The 19,434-nt window shown below is 38.7% G+C and overlaps 1 protein-coding gene across 1 annotated transcript; it reads right to left on the reverse strand.

The window, feature by feature from the left end:
- Positions 1-1,413: 1,413 nt before the first annotated feature.
- On the reverse strand, positions 1,414-3,764 carry LOC141621997 (serine/threonine-protein kinase BLUS1). The gene has a single exon (XM_074438089.1). The coding sequence runs from the start codon at positions 3,578-3,580 to the stop codon at positions 1,973-1,975; it is 1,608 nt and encodes a 535-aa protein (XP_074294190.1). The 5' UTR covers positions 3,581-3,764; the 3' UTR covers positions 1,414-1,972.
- Positions 3,765-19,434: the final 15,670 nt, after the last annotated feature.

The raw sequence follows: 19,434 nt of genomic DNA on the forward strand, positions 1-19,434 counted from the left end.
TCTCCCATACATGATTTATGAGATTTTCAACATTAATTGTGTAGTATCCTAAAATTACCATTTTACGATACTAACTTTGTCATTTACCATACCCATTTCACTACTATATATACCCTAACTCTACCACTCAAAAGACACACAACAAAATATACATTCTCTCTTATATTCTCTCTAAATATTTTATGATATTCTAAGCTGATATTTGGCAACGTTCTGCAAGTAGTCCTCATTCCGAGTCTTTGTCGTACACCTTAGACTCGGACGTCGTGTAACCCTGGGGGTTGGTTGCCAAGAGGCCGTGTGTATCGAGCGGGGCAAATTCAACTTTAGGGCAGTGATTCTATCACGCCACGACATCTTTCTCTTCAAATTCTGTAAGTTTATCTGTTTATTGTTCGTCTAATAGTCATACCACCTACATGAAGAAGTTTAATCAAGGTCTCTAATCGCTCCTGCAATCTCTGAGTCGAATTTACAAGCCTAATCCTCAAAATTACAGGGACTTGTCCGCTGTTTCTCAACATGAAGCTCTTTTTTTAGCCTCTTGCATCTTTGAAAAAGGCACAAAATGGGGAAACAAGGCAAGTGCTATAAATCTATACAAATTTACGATAAAAGTTGAGATGTTCACTTTCACTATGAAAGAATTGATGGAGTTTGATGATGCAGGTTGGATTTTGGTACGACACGGTCATAGAAGATGTGCTAACTAGTATACATTTGCATAGAAAAGAGTAGAAATCAATTTACATGAACCCAAAAAGGCCACAATTCCTTGGCTGATGTCTTAACCACGGGAGGTTCTATTAAAACATGGTGGAATGAAGAGAGAATCCATGTGATGAAGGGAGTCACAACTCACAAGTTTTCTATACGGAAGCGTTGATGCGTTTATCAAAAAGCTTGGCCTAAGACAGGCAAATTTTACGACAGCAGACAAAGTTGACGATGAAGAAAAAGTAAAACTTTACAAACAAGGCAAGTTTGATTTCCAAACATCAAACAAGTTCGTTGTGCCTCTAGCTGGCCTAGTGATCTTTAACCTTGCTTCCTTCATCGTGGGTTTTTGGAGAGTGTTGATTCAAGGTTAGTGGAATGGTTATCTTGGGCACTGGGCAGTTATCTCTCTCATTTTTCGTGATTCTTCTTGGTTATCCGGTAATGGAAGGAATGAAATTAAGGACTGATAATGCAAGCATACCTGTTTCTGTTTCTCTGAAATCTGCTCTATTTGCTGTAGGAATATTTTTTTTTCGAGGAAATTTACTGTAGGAATTTTCATCATTGGTTCAGTTTCACTACATGTCCCAAGTCTTTTAAACACAGCTGTTGCCATTTCACTGCAGAATAATGAATACAATTTGAGGGTAATTTTTTCACCTATTATTATACAGGGCATTAATTTTTCTGATTTCGATTCTCCTATGGAGATGGTACGAGAATCGTGAGTTTTGTATCAGACGGTTCTAAATAAGAGACTGCGCCAAACAGTTAGATAAACCTCATTTGGTAATATGACTAACAGGCTGATATCTGCATAGAACAGATATGTCACTTCGGACCAGACACACATTCAAAATATACGAACATGAATACGACCCAGTACTCAAAATGACTTGATCTGACTCAATACCAACTGAATTTTGCTATCCCCAAACTGACTATCATCCCTAACTAATTTGATAATAACAGGCAGTGACACAACCAACCCGAATGTAAGCTAACTCAAACTAATCGAACTGAGCCATATTCCATACACGGTCCGACTGATGCATATGCCCGATCTTACTATATAAGACATATTTTGTGCTTAATGAATGCTTCATACACCCATATGATTCTACCATATCACAATCTATTAACACACCCAAATAACCTTGAGCATTAGAAAACATGAACTACTAACACAACAAAAGCACAAACTCTTCCCTAAAACAGCATTCGAAAACTAAACAAAAGCCAGAAATCTTCGTCAAATTTCATCAACTTGAGATTCACCAGAGACGATAACCTTGAGAAATTCCAACTCCATAAGCAACTCTTTATTCTTCCTCCTCTCTTGTTCCAACTCCCTCCTCAGCCTCTCCACCATCTCCACCAATTCCTCCTTATTCGTTTCGCTTCCACCACTTTCCTCCCCACCAAGAAAACCAATCAACTCCTTGACAGTCTTCCTTTGCTCATCCAAACTCCTTCGTAACGCCACCAACCCACCCATCACACTCTCCCTATCCACCCCACCTTCAGTCAACTCCCCACTCGGTTGACTCGACTCTTGACTAATCCCCTCAACCAACCCCACCGCGCTCATTTCCTCGGTTGGAGTACTAACCACAGGAGATGAACCCAAACTCAACACTTCCAACTCCACTTTCCTACTAGGTATCATCAACTCCCCCTGAAACCGAACACGCCTCAACCCATCTGGTATCCCATAAACCCGACCCTGACCATGAATCTGACCCTGTCCTTGACCCTGTCCCGGAACCGGATAAACCGGGTCCAACTCAAACCCTTCCACATTAAAATTCCACCCACTAACCCTCCTCTGCCGCACAAATTCCCCAGCCTCATCCTCTTCTGTACTACAGGTGCTCCCAACAGAAGGAAGCCTCACCATTTTACTCTTCTTAAATCGCTCCTCAACACTAGGTAAACCGACTAATACATTCTTAATCAAGAAATCGCAACTCTTCGAACCCTTAAAAAACCCGTGTCTCAACAATTTCTCCGCTGTAGGTCTCTTACTAGGATCTTGATCAAGGCACAAACCAACCATATCTTGGAAATACTTCGAAAACTTCTTCCTCAAGCCACCCTTCAAAGACGCCCCACCATCACCACTGCCACCAGCTCTATCATAATCAGAAAAGCGAAATCGTTTCGTAATCTTGAACAATAACGATTTATTAGGCGGTAAATGAGACAATGGCGGTCTTCCGTGAGCCAATTCCAACGCCGTTATACCAAACGACCAAATATCTGCTTTAAACCCATACCCGTTATGTGAATGTATAACTTCAGGAGCCATCCAGTAAGGCGTCCCAGCAACCTCCTTTAGTCTCGAGTCGAAATTCGTGTCGTAAACGGGTGCAGACACTCCGAAATCGCCTAATTTAACCGACCCATCCGAATCAACCAATATGTTACCAGCCTTAACGTCACGATGCACATGACCTTGATCATGCAAGTACGATAACGCCTTAAGGGTTTCCCTTAAGACAAGGGCAATGCAGGTTTCGGGTAACCCGGTCGGGAAATTGGAAGCGATTATCGATTGTACTGAACCGGCGGACATGAAGGGCATGACGACCCAAATACGATGGTCAACAGTGAACGAACAGTGGGCCCGGAGAATATTCGGGTGCGATAATAACGACATTGTTTTCGTCTCAAGTCGTAAACTATCGAGGTCCGCTCTCGACTGATCGACATCGATAGACTTAATTGCGACAATAGAAGAAGATGACGATGGTGGCATTGTTAAACATATTGCTTTGTAGACTATTGCGCTAACCCCACTCCCAATTTCTGCGATTATTTGGTATGATTTCGGGTCTGGTGGGTAGTCTTTCGACATTGTCGGAGACGGGTTTAGGGTTCGATTTCTTGGATTTCTGTAGAAGTTGATAGATTTATGGGAGTGTTTATGTGTAACAAGAAAACGTAAGATATTTAATGTTTGTGAGAGGATCTAAATTGAGTTGATAGTTTGGTTGTCATAACCGGATTTCTTGTGAAAAAATGATGGGGAGAAAAATCAAAATTAGAGGTGGGAAAAGGGGATGATATGAGTTGATACTTGTGAATTTGTTGCTTTTTGTACAAGATTCAATCGTTGTGACCCACCTCATTCGAAGACTAAATTGACTGATAGACATACTAAAAGTTGATTTTAAGACGTAGTAATAAATCGTATAAGAAAATATTGGGCAATATTTGCGAATATTGCAATATTGTCATATCTCGTAAATAGTGCAACATATCTCATAGCATATATATTTTGTTCTTTTGTATCTTTGTATTTTTGGCCAATACGATGTTACGATTCTATATCGTCATGTACTATATAAATGTAACCTTGTTCGAGATGAATAAGACACACAAAGTCATTCACATCAAAACATTGTCTTATTTTACTTTATTATGGTATCAGTCAGGAAAAGAACATTCATCCAATCTTAACCATGTCAGGGGACGCCAAATCTGCTACTCCTACTCCCCACGTTACCAAACCAGTGTACGTCCTCTCGAACAACGATGGAGTCAGCGCACGAATCACTCATGTCGTGCTACTGGGTTCCAATTATGAAAAGTGGGCGAAAGGTTTCCGTAACGGCTTGGGGGCAAAGCGGAAACTCGGCGTCATCGATGGTACTCTCAAGAAACCAACGAATCACCGAATGATTCGGGGGATCTTGAAGATTGGATGACGGTTAATTTTACGGTCATTGCTTGGATTTTTAATACAATTGAGCCTACATACCCTGCGATCTACGATCTCCTATCATGAGACGTCGGTTGAACTGTGGGAGGACATTAAGCACTGTTTCTCTCGTGGAAACGGGGTTAAAATTTATCAGTTGGAGTCTGAAATTTCCGATTGTAAGCAGAAAGATGGCGAGACCATAATGGAATATTATGGTCGTCTGAAGAAACTCTGGGATGACATCAATGATTATGATGCTCTCCCATATTGCGACTGTTCTGGCTGTAGGTGCGGTTTGAATGCAACCCTGCGAAAACGACGCGAAATTAGACAAACTCGTCAGTTTTTGATGGGGGTGAACCATGCTACGCTTCTGCTCGCTCTACTATTCTGGGCAATGACATCTTGCCTCCTTTGCACTCTGTTTACTCTCGAATTATGCAGGAGGAAGAGGTGCGAACTCTTACCAAACAAAGGACGGAGGCTGCTGCAATGGCTTTTGCAGTTCGCGGTGGGACCAACACTGGAACAGGGGCCACGCAGGGGCACCCTCGTCTGAAGTGTGCTCACTGCAATAAGCCCGGCCACACGGAAGCTCGCTGTTGGGAAAAACATGGTTATCCAGAAGGTCGTGGACCACATTCTGGATCTGTCGCTGATGGTGCAACGAGTGTAGGTTCTCAACCATTGAAAACCAACGCTGTTCTTGGTGAGAAAACCATGGACGCCAACCATGTCCGACTCAATAGTAAGCGTACTTTTACTTGGATCGTTAACACAGGTGCCTCAACCCATGTTTGTGGTGATTTACGATTGCTTGACCATTATGAATTTGTGCAACCGCTTGAGGTTGGACTTCCTAATGGTTCACGGTTGAAGGCAACTCATGTGGGACGAGCACGCATTAATGATGCTCTTATGTTGGATAATGTGTTATTCGTTCCCGATTTCACTTGCAATTTGTTATCCGTTTCACAGCTCTTATTGTCTTAACAATTACGTATTCAATTCACTGACTCTAAATGCATTATACAGGACCCTATCTCGAAGACGAGGATTGGTGAGGGTGAACTCACTGACGGACTCTATTGTTTGTCAATGGATGCTTCAAGTCGTGTTAATATGGTCGAAGGAAACGGAAATCTTGATCTTTGGCACAAACGGTTAGGACATCATTCTTTACAAGCGATGGAATTTCTTCCTCAAGTTACCCGTCATAAACATAATTCCGATTTAAGGTTTTCGAGCCAAACAAACTCGTTCTATTTTTCCATTGAGCAATAATAAAGCTGCATCGTCTTTTGATTTAATACATTGTGATGTTTGGGGGCCTTATAAGCCAAATTGTGCTTGTGGGTCACGCTATTTCCTTTCGATTGTCGATGATTTTTCGCGGTGTGTTTGGGTATTTTTAATGAAAACAAAAGACGAGGTTCCTCGGCTTATGCAGGAATACTTTGCCTTAATTAAAAGACAGTTTAATCATGATGTTAAAACATTACGAAGTGATAATGGGACGGAATTAAAACCTCTACTCTCTTATTTTTGTGAGCATGGAATAATACATGAAACTTCTATGGTTAAGACGCCCCAACAGAATGCTCGATTCGAACGAAAGCATCGTCATGTTCTTAATGTGGCTCGTGCCTTACGCTTTCAAAGCAGCCTTCCCGTTGATTTTTTGGGTGAATGCATACTCACCGCTGCTCATTTGATTAATCGAACCCCTACTCGAATTCTTCAAGGTAAAACTTCATACGAAGTTTTGTTTGGGCGTACTGCCGATCTTAATTTCCTTTGAGTCTTTGGCTGCTTGGCTTATGCTAAGAATTTAAATCCACATGATAAATTTGCAAGTTGGAGTCGTCGTTGTGTTTTTCTGGGCTATCCCTTCGTTAAAAAGGGGTGGAATTTATTTGACCTTGAGACAGGGCAATATTTTGCGTCAAGAGATGTTCAATCTGTTGAGTCGGAATTTCCCTTTTCTGATAAAACGGAGAAGGAAATTTTACCTTCGAAATCATATGATTTTGATGAAGAAGTAGTTTTTCTCGATGCTCCAATTGATCGTGTGGCAGATATGGATAACAGCGAGTCTTTGGCAGTTGGTACGTCGAGTGATCACGAGCAGGCTTCCAGTTCAGAAACTGTATCAATGCGGGGTGACAGTGATGCGAATATTCTCGCTAATGAAGAAGATCTTGAGGATGAAATTGTAACTGAAGAAGAAGATATGGGGACTGTTACAGAGACGGAACTTGGACGTGGTAAGCGAGATAAAATTCCGAATAAGAATCACAAGGATTATGTTCGCTGGGATCGCATTAACACGACCTTGACCGAGTCACCCACATCACTTCCCGTCTCAGGTAGTTCCTATCCTTTAACTCATTATGTGAATTATAATACCTTCTCGAGTTCGCATCGTCATTTTCTTGCACCTTTGACCCGTGAAGTTGAACCCAAATCGTTCAAAGAAGCGATGCGAGATTCACGGTGGCGTCAAGCCATGGCAGAGGAAATACATCACTACTACAGATACAGGCTATAACAACGGGTAAAAACCGTTGTAAAAACAAAAAGCGGACGTTGTTAAAGCGGCTGTTGTAAAAGGTATTTACAACGGTTAGGTTATTTACTTAAACCGTTGTCGAAAGTATTCACCACGGTTAAAAGCCGTTGTTGTTGCGTGTAAGCCGTTGTGGAAAGTGTTTCAAAAATTTGGTGGAATAATATAACAACGGTTGTCATATGTATAACCGTTGTTGTAACTTTCCCTCCAAAATTGTGAAGACTTTTAACAACGGGTATATGCTACATACCCGTTGTTGAAATTTGTAGTAACAACGGTTCTTTGTTTAAAACCCGTTGTTGTAAATTTCCCTCCAAAATTGTGAAGACTTTTAACAACGGTTCTTCGTTTAAAACCTGTTGTTGAATATTATGCGCGGTATTTGTGAAAGGTTTTTTTTAGTAACCGTTGTGAAAGGTATTAACAACGGTTTTTTTTTTAGTAACCGTTTTTATTACGAACTCCTAATGTTTTTAAAAATTAAATATGTTTCATGCCATTCAAAAACCTGCATATATCAATGACACCATATACCAAAGACCAAAGATAAATCACAAAGTGGGTACATCAGAACTCAATAGATTCAATTCAACCACAACAGAAGCATCATATATATATATATATATATATATATATATATATATATATATATATATACTTACAAGGAGTTAAATTTACATGAACTAATCATTCCCTAACTTCAACAAAAAATTTACTAATAAGTTGATCTAAGCTCTGAGTATCATGCATTATTTCTATGTTCTAAGACGTATTTGCCCAACATGTCCATTACCTCGTCTATATCTAAACTTTTGTACTGCTGAATCTCTTGTGACGGGTTGATTACATACTGCGGAAAAAACAAAGACAAGACATTATTGTAACAATGCAACATCAAATACTGCATAGCAACATCATGGTATAACAGCAAGCAAGACAACATCAGTTCTAATTTAAAAAATGTAATAAACACATTATTAAATTACTAACCTTTTCTGGAATAAGGATAAATCTTCGCCTAATAATCTCCAACATGAACCGACAAACGTAATATCCACATTGTATGCTATCCGGCTGACGAGGGGCCTATTATTACATAAAAACAAACAGACGAGAGAAGGCTCACATCAGAATCTTGAACTTTAGGTATTGTATTAGTATTAAACACAGATTTTTGCACTTAATGTATTGTATTTGAGCACGTACCCCTGTTATCGTAATAAAAGTAGGGCCATCATCAGAATCTTTCGTGAGTTGATCCTGCTCGTTGGCTCTTCTCTTCTCAAAGGCCGTTTTTAAAAAAAAAAAAAAAAAGAAGGCAGAAACTCATTTTTTTAGGGGCAAAAATGAGCTTTTTGCTATAAATAAAAATTGGAACTTAATGTTATTATAAATAAATCAGTATTATAAACTTACTTAATAATCAAGCGCTTAAAAGTCTCGCTTGGTTGATATGTATAGAGTCCAACCAAAAAACTTTCTTCTTTGTCGGCATGATGGCTGCTAGCACCCAATGAGTCCTACATCAAGAGACATCATCATTATTAACAAGTACATATATTAGTTATGAAAATGCAATTGTAGGGGGAAACGTAATATTAATTTGTTTATTACCCTTTTTCATTATAAGGGCAAAAATCACTTCTTGGTTGTCGCCAATTCTTTGAGCAATATAATCTACCCGATCTTCGAACGAGTATTCCGGAATAAATATAGATAAAATATAGGGGCACAGGAATCCGTATTGATCAGATGGAATCTTATTCTCGGGGATCACTCTCAATTTCAATATCCTACGTTATTACGGTATTAATTTCGGTATTTAAAATACTATCTAGTAGTCAGAATATTAGAATATGAAATTATTTATTAAGAAACTTACTTCATCCAAACAAATAGGTGTTGGACATCAATCTGGTCTAGGCCAGCCCAAATGGCTAGCATATCCCATGACATAAGTGATTCGCGCTCAACCCCTAGAATATCCTCCTCGAGCGGAATAATTATCAATTGCTCGTTGTCTATGCGATCACAAGCCTCCTCATGCAGTTTCCTCATCGTCACCGTTCTTACTTTTTGCATGTAATCCTTCCCAGAATATTTTGTGGAGTTTAAACTCCTAACTTCTTTCAGTTCGGGGAAATAATGATTCTTTGATTTTGTGCTACTACCACCAGCCTACACATGTAGATAATTAAAATAATAAAAAATCCAAAGGTAACATATCCTAGCTAGCTAGTTGGAGTAATAAAAATAAAAGCGTACTTAACTAAATACCTCATCAACCTGCTCTTTCAATGATGAGGTAGTAGTAGTAGGTATGACTGGGGACTTAGGCTTATCAGTCTTTTTTGTCCCCTACACAAAATTACCATGCTTTTTAGAAATACAGACAAAATATAAATAAAGGGAGCGAGGTTTTTAAAAAAATGGAGAAGTTAATTAAATACCTCATCAAGTTGTTGTCTGGACGAGGTAGTTGGCATGTCTGGGGACTTAGGCTTATCCACCTTAGCCGGCTTTTTTGTTCCCTACATACAAAAAATTTCCATGCTTTTTAGAAATACAGAAACAAAAAAATTAAAGGGAGGTTTTCATAAAAATGTAGAAGTTAATTAAATACCTCATCAAGTTGTTGTCTCGACGAGGTAGTTGGCATGTCTCTGGACTTAGGCTTATCCGCCAAAGCCGGCTTTGTTGTTCCCTACAAAAAAAAAATAACATATAAATTTAACATATAAAAACATTCAACAATTAAAAATGTAACATATATATAAAGGTATTTCTTCTAACCCCAATGCTTTGGTGAGGCGAGACGACCGAGCCAAGTAGATGTGAGATTCAGGCCATTGGATGAAACTTCCAACCGCATCTCCCAGAATGGTAATGTCGTCACGAACTGGGACAGGCAGTTGAAAGTTTTCATAGCCTGGAAAGACTATAGTTATCTCTACTTTTCTATGATTCGGCAAAAGTTTTTCGCCATGAACTACAGTTTCCGCTGCTGATTTGGTGTGCATTTCTACGAGACCCCGGCCAACACGCACATATGGATTTTCGAATTTAGGGTCAGCAAGAATAACTGGCCTCTTGTTTACGGCCTGAAGAATATACACATACATTATTATATCCCAAAATTTAATAGAATTCATATAAATTTAACTAATTAAACACTTCATGCATACCTTAACAAAAAAGTGTTGACTCAATTGAAGGGGATGTATCTTTTTTTCCATCTAGTCTTCGCAAGTTGCATCTCCTTTTCAGACCCATTATTTACCTAATAAAATTAACCATGGCACGATGTCAGAAGTTATAGCATTAGAGCTGGCAGGGAACACACCCCCTGATCTTACCCAAAAAAAAATAAAAAAAAATAAGGAAGTATTAGGTACCTGATCGGCTTAAGTTGTTACAACTTCAGAAGCATTAGGTACCTGATCTTTCTGAATCTCGTTGACCGATACTTCCTTCTCATGTATTGCCAAGGTAGTAGCGGCCTCTTGACCAATCTGTTGTACCTTATTACCCCCTTTATAAATGACATCCTCCATCATCTTCACTTCTTCTTCGGAAAGCTTGCCTCCAGCATTCAACTTTAGTAGTACGGATGCCATTAACTGAAGCTGCGTGCCAAGATTGTAATGTTTCAGCAATTTTTATCCTAACAATAACATGTGAATTGAACTTAAATGAAAATAATAGAATAAATGGTACCATGTCAGCCTTCTCAGACTTAGTCTTCCTTTTTTTCTTTATCGGGGCAGTTGTCCCATAATATTTCGTTACTCCAACCTGTAACGGGATGCCCCTCAATCGACCTGGATGTTCGGGTCGGCCAATCGCTCTATCAAGAACGTCATTACGACCATTGGGAGTGAATTTCCCTTCTTCTACCTCCTTCAATACGTTGTCCTATAATATATTAAATAAACTTCAAATTATATTTGTGACTAAAATAATAAAGTTAGTAATGAACTCGTCTTAATAAAATAATGCTTACTATGTTGGCCAACACTTCCTCATCATACTTGTCACGCGACCGGGATCCTTTAGGCATGTGCCCTTCTTTATAAGTTACATGCCGATCCAAGTTGGTCACTCCCTTTGCCACCTACACATTAACATGGTAACATTTATACATGTAAATTTGTATAAATGCAAGTCCAAGTGTGATTAAAAAAATAAAGTCTCACAGGGGAATACATGCTACTTACGAGGTTCTCTTCTATCTTTATGTAACCGCCTCGAGAACCATACCATTTCCCCTTCTTGCATGAAATGTTAGCACGATTTCTTCTGCTAACGGCCTTCAAATAATTATATAAAAGCGCAAGTAGATGAGATAATAAAAAGATTATATAAAGAACTCATTAATTAAAAAATGATAGGTAAATCGTTAAAAGGCGAGGATATTTAACCTGAAACTTCTCAGTAGTTCTCATCTCTTTGAAAAGATCTCATTGTTCCTGACTGATGGTGGGACACTTATTGTCTCCCGGTGGGTTCTTACGCATCTCCCTTGTTGCCTTGTCCAAATACAACCAATCCCTAGCAACGTCACACTTCCACTGCCTTAAGACATCCCCTGCCTTATGCATTAAATACTTATCAAGGCATTCATCGGCAATATCAAAGGCTTCCTTTACACGAGCCAAGTATAACTCCGCCAATTTTGGATCCAAATTTCGAATGTCATCTAAATGGATAGGCGCAAACTGTCTTGTGCAACATCCAATCCAAGTGGATAAATAACCCGCATTTGGACCAGTATGGAAACCCTTCGAGCTCCATGTTATTTTCATCGGGTCTTTAGTGGCTATAGCTGCAAGGGCTTTCTGGCACTTCGTAGCACCCCTCTCACTAGGCTTATTATCCCCAGGCTTATTATTCTTTTGACTTCTTTTCCGTTTTTCACCCATGATAATCCTAAAACCCAAATATAAATGAAATAGGAAATGAACAACTTAAAAACGTACATGCAGAGTATTATCTAAAACCCTAAACCCTAATAGGAATGAAAATTTAAAACAACAGATTGAGCTTCTAAAATCCTAAACCCTAATAAGAGGAGTGAAGTAGATGATGCGGGATGATAAAGATAACAAAGAAAACGAAAAACAAACAAATGCATGAAAAAGAAAAAAGATGATCGTCTTAAAACCCTAATGACGAAACACAAAATTAAAGTGAACATACCTGATGATGATGATGATGATAAAGAGAACGAGCAGGATGATAAGGGAAGGCAACGGAATCTGGGCGACGGCCGGCAACGAGAATGTAGAAAGCGAGGAAGAGAGAATAATAAACTCAGGATACCAACGGTTGAACTGGTGTTGTGTGTGTTTGTGTGGTATGCTGTATGTGTTTGTAAATTAGTTTTTTTATTAAGACAAACTATTGACAACGAGTTCTCAAAGCAAAACCGTTGTTATATGTTAATAACAACGGGTCAATAAAAGTCCACCGTTGTCAAAACTTTATTACAACGGTTAAAATATACCCGTTGTAATATATTTTCACCAAATTTGCGCCAAAATGAAATATGTCAAAAAAATCAATGACAACGGGTAGGGGTAATACAACCGTTGTTGAAAGTAATAGAACGGGTAATGTAACTATAACCGTTGTTCATTGTAATAACAACGAGTAATGTAACTATAACCGTTGTTGAAAGTATTAACAACGGGTAATTTAAATATAACCGTTGTTATTGTTGAACCTTTTTTTTTTTTTTAAATTACTGTAATTCCATTACAGTCCAAACCTGTAACATACATCGTAATGCAATGAAGCACCCTATCGCAACATTATTCAGCAATTTTAACACCAAACATCCACATCTAATAATAAGATCAAGAAAATAAGACAACACCAAAGATGCATGCATACCGCATATCTAAGCTACAGGATTTACCATGCCCCGCAAATTTGGAAATTTTTATTTAACAATGACCATTATTGATTTACCAATAAATTAAACCATCAAATTACCGGGGTCCGAAAATGACTCAAAATGTTGGTCGTCCATATCAACGTGTCTCCGATGAACCATCTCGGGATCGGGGACGTTTCTTGATGTTATAGTTTCTTCGTTAACCCAAATACCTTCACCATGGTCATCACGCATATAGATGCTTTCGGTGTCCTCATGATCGTGTCAATATCGTCGAAATAAGATACAGTGGTAGAGTGATCCATTCCCTCAAAAACGACATCCTGATCATCATCACCATTATCGGATGGACTACTCCTTCTACTCCTTATAGACAGTACAACAGACCACTTCTTATCTATAGGATCGGTGACATAGAACACTTGTTTAGCTTGGGATGCCATTATGAAAGGATCATCCTTATTATTGCCAACCTTACCCAGATTGACCAACGTAAATCCCATCTTATCCTTTCGGACACAATGGAGGTTGTTATCAACCCAGTTACATCGAAATAAAGGCATTGTGAAATCAATGTAATCTAGTACCAATATTTCTTGAATAACACCATAATAAAGGCATTTTCCCCAAATAGGCTTTTTATCTTTTGAAGTAGCAAAGTGCATTGCCTCAAATTCAGAACTCACACCACTATTTTGCATTGTGCTCAAATCATCTTGCTCGCGGGTTTAAAAAGTATATCCATTAATGGCAAAACTGCTGTAAAAGGTGACCCTGGCATTTGGACCTAAACCAAGACGTAGTAACCTTGGAGAGATGTCATCACCAGTTTGATTCGTACACTCTAAGACAATATTCCTAAACCACTCTGCAAACGTCTTCGTATGCTCGTTTGCAATCCACTTCTCGGTCTTGTTTGGGTGATCGAATTTGAGCTCATCTTTGTGTTGTTGAATATAAGGTTGCACCTCATCTTCGTTGTTTAGCACATACGTATGTGCTAAATGCAACATTTCACGTGTCACAATTTTTTCAACCCGGCCCCTAATACCTTTTCCGGTTATCCAGTCACTATGACGATTCTTAGGAATGCCAATCAACTCCTCAGGGGAGAGATGAGCGTAACAATATGAAAGAGCTTCGTCTAAAATAGCGCGTTTAGCAATACAACCTTCCGGACGATACCGATTAGATGTATAGTCCTTGTAGACTTTTATCAATCTTTCGAAAGGATACTGGTGTCTCAAGTACACGGGCCCAAGGTACAAAATCTCCCTAACCAAGTGAATGGTCAGATGAATCATGATAGTGAAGAAAGAGGGTGAAAAATACATTTCCAACTGACAAAGAGAGGTTACAACGAGGTCCTGCAATAAATCCGCGTCATCGGGATCGATGACTTTCTCGCATATGGACTGGAAGAAGAGACGGAATCTAGTTATAGCATATCTTACCTTTTCAGGCAAAATGGAACGAATAGCCACAGGTAGTAATTGTTGCATCAAAGTGTGACAATCATGTGACTTTAACCCGGTGAGTTTTAGGTCTTGCATCGACACTAGGCTTTTGATGTTCGACGAATAACCATGTGGCACTTTAATTCCATTCAAGCATGCACATAACTCTTTTTTCTCATTCCGTGAAAGGGTATAAGCTGCTGGCGGTAAAAATGTATGATTACCTCTCTTCTGTGGTGCCAACTCTAGCCTAATACCCATCATTTTCATATCTTCCTTAGTTGCGGCGTTATCCTTTGTTTTACCAGGAACATTCAGAAGGGTATTGGTAATATTATCACAGACATTTTTCTCAATGTGCATGAAATCGAGGCAATGCCGACCTCCGTGTCGTGCCAATATGGAAGTTTATAAAAAAATATGGATCTTTTCTTATACCCACGAGTAGACAATTTAGAGCCGCTCTTCTTCCCATAATCTATCTCAATATGCTTTACTTTCTGATAAACTTCATGCCCACTCAAAATTCTAGGAGGTTGACGAAGTTCTTGTCTTCCATTGAATGTTTTCTGCATCTTGCGATAACAATGGTCATGATACAAGAACCTCCTATTTCCTATATACACATACATACGAGAAGACTTCAAGTATTCAGACTCGATATCCTCCCCACACAATGGACAAGTCTCTTTCCCATGAACTGTATGCCCAGAAAGGTCGCCATAAGCCGGATAGTCAGATATTGTACACAATAACATCGCTCTCAAATTGAAAGTTTCGTTCTTATATGCATCAAATTCTTCTATCCCACAATCCCACAACAATCGCAAATCATCTAGAAGAGGTTCCAAATATACATCTATATCATTTCCAGCTTGTTTAGGGCCGGAAATTAACAACGACAACATCAAATACTTTCTTTTCATGCACACATATGGAGGTAAGTAATAAATAGCCAACACTACTTGCCAAGTACTATGTTCGCTACTCATGTTTCCGTGTGGGTTCATTCCATCAGTGGACAGCGCTAGACGTAAGTTTCTAGGTTCATTGCCGAACTCGGGATACTTAGCGTCGAACGATTTCCATTGCATACCATCTGCCGGGTGTCTTAGCTTTCCATCATTTATTCTTCTTGTTTCATGCCAAGTTAACATTTTTGAATCATCGGGATTCGCATAAATCCTTATGACTCTTGGTATCAATGTAAAATACCACAACACATTAGCCGGGATCCCTTCCTTATCCTTATAACGCCACTCCAAACATTTAGGGCAATTGGTTAAGTTTTGATATAATTTCCGATACAATATGCAATCATTTGGACATGCATGTATTTTCTCATATTTCATACCCACTCCTCTTATTAGTTTTTTCGCCTCATATGTCTTAACAGGTAGAACATTACCATCAGGAAGCAACTCCTTTAGCAAGGCTACAAAACTAGTGAAACACGAGTCACTCACCCCATTTGCCCCCTTGATATTATACAACTTCACCACAGCCGACATTTTTGTGAACTTACAACCAGGATACAGAGGTGCTTCAGACTCACACAACTTCTCATACATGTTGTTAAGGTCATCCCAATTACTAGTGTCATCACCTACATCTTCAAAAGCAATCGACTCATCATCGTTATCTTCATTATCTATAGACCCAACATTCAGCTTCTCTACTTCTAACTCTTCCAACTTAAAAAACTCGTCAAACTCAAGATCATCAGTTAGCCTTTCGTGTACCTCAACATCATCTTCTTCAGAGCTATTCTCTTCCTCTAATGATTCCCCATGAAAAATCCAACGTGTATAGGATCGACTAAATCTCCACTTTTCTAGGTGTATTTTAACGTCCGAAAAAGCCATATAGCTAATATTACCACATCTTTCACAAGGACATGCAATACTAGAAGAACCTTTCAAATTGTTCGAAACGACTTCATAAAATTCAGCTAAACCATCCTTATAGTTGCGGTCACTCATATTTGCATCAATCATCCAAGTTCGAGTCATTATTCTACATTTGTAATAATTAACAACTAATTCAGAAAATACAATAATAGGCAAACAAATAAACGAAATTCAGGAAAGCAATTAAGCTAAATTATCAACAAATTAGATAATAACCCAAAAAATCCTATATCTATAAGTGTTGCTAAGAAACATATATATACCTGATTGATAAACACGATGAGGGAGAGAAGACGGTGACAACAGTGACAGAGATATAGACAGATAGACGATCAGGGAGGAATGGAGGATGATATAGTAGCAGTATTAGCTTGTGTTTGTGTTTTGTAGCGTATAGCAGAATAAAACAATCTGTTGTTCTTAAGATTTTCATAACATTAATAACAACGGTTATTGAGTTTACAACCGTTGTTAAAAAGTATTAACAATGGGTTCTAATATAACCGTTGTGATTACTTTTCACTAATTTTGCGCCAAATTATTAACAACGGTTAAAATGTATTACAGATTCAACCGTTGTTATTAGTTTTTATATTAAAAACGGTTTTTCAAGTATGACCCGTTGTTAAAACCAATAACAACGGTTAACAACACAGAATCGTTGTAATTAAGTTTGGTAAAATTCGCGGCATCAATTCTACAACGTCTTTTGATGATTTTCGTGAATAAGCGTTGTTAAAGGGTCGTTGTAGTTGCCTGTATTTGTAGTAGTGCATGCTTTGGAAACTAATGAAACTTGGTCAGTTGAGGAATTGTCGTCTGGTAAAGTTGGCTATCGGCTACATGTGGGTTTTCAGTATCAAGCATATGGCGGATGGCTCTGTTGAACGGTTTAAATCTCGGCTTATTATCCTTGGTAATCACCAGGAAGAAGGGGTAGATTACACAGAGACGTTTGCACTAATCGTTAAAATGGTAACTGTCCGTACGTTTCTTGTTGTTGCTACCATTAAGAAGTGGGAATTATATCAAATGGATGTTCATAATGCATTCCTCCATGAGGATTTATCTGAAGAAGTGTATATGCAAATGCCGCCCGGGTTCAGCCATGGAATGACGGGTAAGGTTTGTCGTCTGCGCAAGTCTTTATATGGGTTACAACAGGTCCCTTGTTGTTGGTATGCAAAGCTTGTTACGGCTCTTACTTCTTACGGTTTTGTCATTAGTGGTTCAGATAACTCATTATTTTCCTATCGAAAAGGCAAAGTAGAGATGCACATCCTTGTTTATGTGGACGATTTAGTCATTGGCAGAAATGATTCTACTGCTATTTCAGCTTTCAAGTCCTATTTAAGTAATTTTTTTTACATGAAAGATTTGGGTAAACTTAAATATTTTCTTGTAATTGAAATAGCACGAAATTCCAGCGGTATGTTTGTTTGTCAACGGAAATACACGCTCGATTTATTGTCTGAAACCGGTCTCCTTGGTTCCAAGCCGGCTAGTGTACCAATTTATGAAAAACACATCCTTGCACTCGCTAGTGATGCCCCACTTGAAGACGGTTACAAGTATCGTTGCTTGGTAGGTAAGCTCATCTATTTAACTATCACTCGGCAAGAATTGTGCTACTCAGTTCATATTCTTACCCAATTCATGCAAAAGCCGACACAATCACAGTGGGACGTGGCTTTGCGTGTGGTTCGGTATTTAAAAGGTAGTCCAGGTCAAGGGATTATGTTTCGAGCTGACGGGTCTCTAATCCGTGACGCTTATTGTGACGCCGATTATGGTAGTTATCCGATAAGTCGTCGTTCCATTACCACTTACTTTGTTTGTCTTGGAGGGTATCCCATCTCTTGGAAGACGAAGAAACAAGCAACTGTATCTTTGTCATCGATTGAAGCGGAATACCGTGCCATGGCCTATGCTACACGTGAAGTATTGTGGTTAAAAGGGTTACTTAAGAGCCTCGGTGTTGAGCTTAGTGAAGTTGTCCGTTCACATTGTGATAATCAAGCTGCTTTGTATCTTGCTAACAATCCCATTTTTTCATGAACGAACAAAGCATATCGAGTTAGATTGCCATTTTGTTCGCGACGAGATTCATCGTGGTGTGATTGCCCCACGTTATGTGCATACTCATTCTCAATTAGCTGACATTTTGACAAAGGCTTTGGGTCGTCAGCGGTTTCGAGACTTGATTGGCAAGTTGGGCATTTCCGATGTAAGTGCTCCAACTTGGGGGGGGGGGTATTGGGCAATATTTTGCGAATATTGAAATGTCATATCTCGTAAATAGTCCAACTTATCTCGTAGCATATATATTTTGTTCTTTTGTATCTTTGTATTTTAGGCCAATACGATATTAAGATTATATATCGTCATGTATAAATGTAACCTTGTTTGAGATGAATAAGACACACAAAATCATTCACATCAAAACATTGTCTTATTTTACTTTAGAAAGCTTAACGAATCTGAAAAATAGTTGTAACTTTTTCAACTTTTAAATCTAATCGTGTTAACTTTAAAATTAAAAGAACGAACCCGGCTCTGGGGCCATGCAAGCGGTGCAGCCGTACCGGGCCCCTAAGTGATGGTATAGATCGTTACATTTATACACAGTTTTTGAATTTTCAGCAAAATAATGTTGTGAGGAATCGAATTCTGGTGGCATTGCTTCTTTATCATTCAACTAACCACTATGCCCCTTAGATGTATTTAATAATCGAAAATAAATTTATTATGTACTACATTGCTTTTAAAATTGAGAAATAAAATATAGCCATATAAAAATTACTCAAAATAGTTATATACACTTTTCCAATTATTCTTTTAATAAAAATAGTACTAGAGCTCCTCTTTAAGATTTCGCATAGGGCCCCCAAAACTGCAGGGACGGCCCTGAAGTTAGGGTTCACCGTCCATCTCTTAGAAATGAAGAAAACACAATAGGTTTAAGAGTTGTGGTAGTCACGAGTATTTATACTGGTTAGAAGACAAGATCCTAATAGACTCTGTATTTTTTTCCTTTTTTCCCGAGTATTTTTTTTCCTTTTTTTTCCTGATTTCACGAGTATTCAAATTCGGCACTGAAAATGGTCGCCAATTTGTATGGGGTTTTACATGAAAATCCGGTTTTCCTACTACCAATTTCATTGCCT

This window comes from Silene latifolia, chromosome X (genome assembly GCF_048544455.1).
Source record: "Silene latifolia isolate original U9 population chromosome X, ASM4854445v1, whole genome shotgun sequence".
Taxonomy (NCBI): domain Eukaryota; kingdom Viridiplantae; phylum Streptophyta; class Magnoliopsida; order Caryophyllales; family Caryophyllaceae; genus Silene; species Silene latifolia.

Bases quoted from the DNA above. Each gene is read 5' to 3' on its own strand.
- LOC141621997 (XM_074438089.1), bottom strand. From the start codon at position 3,580: ATGTCGAAAGACTACCCACCAGACCCGAAATCATACCAAATAATCGCA.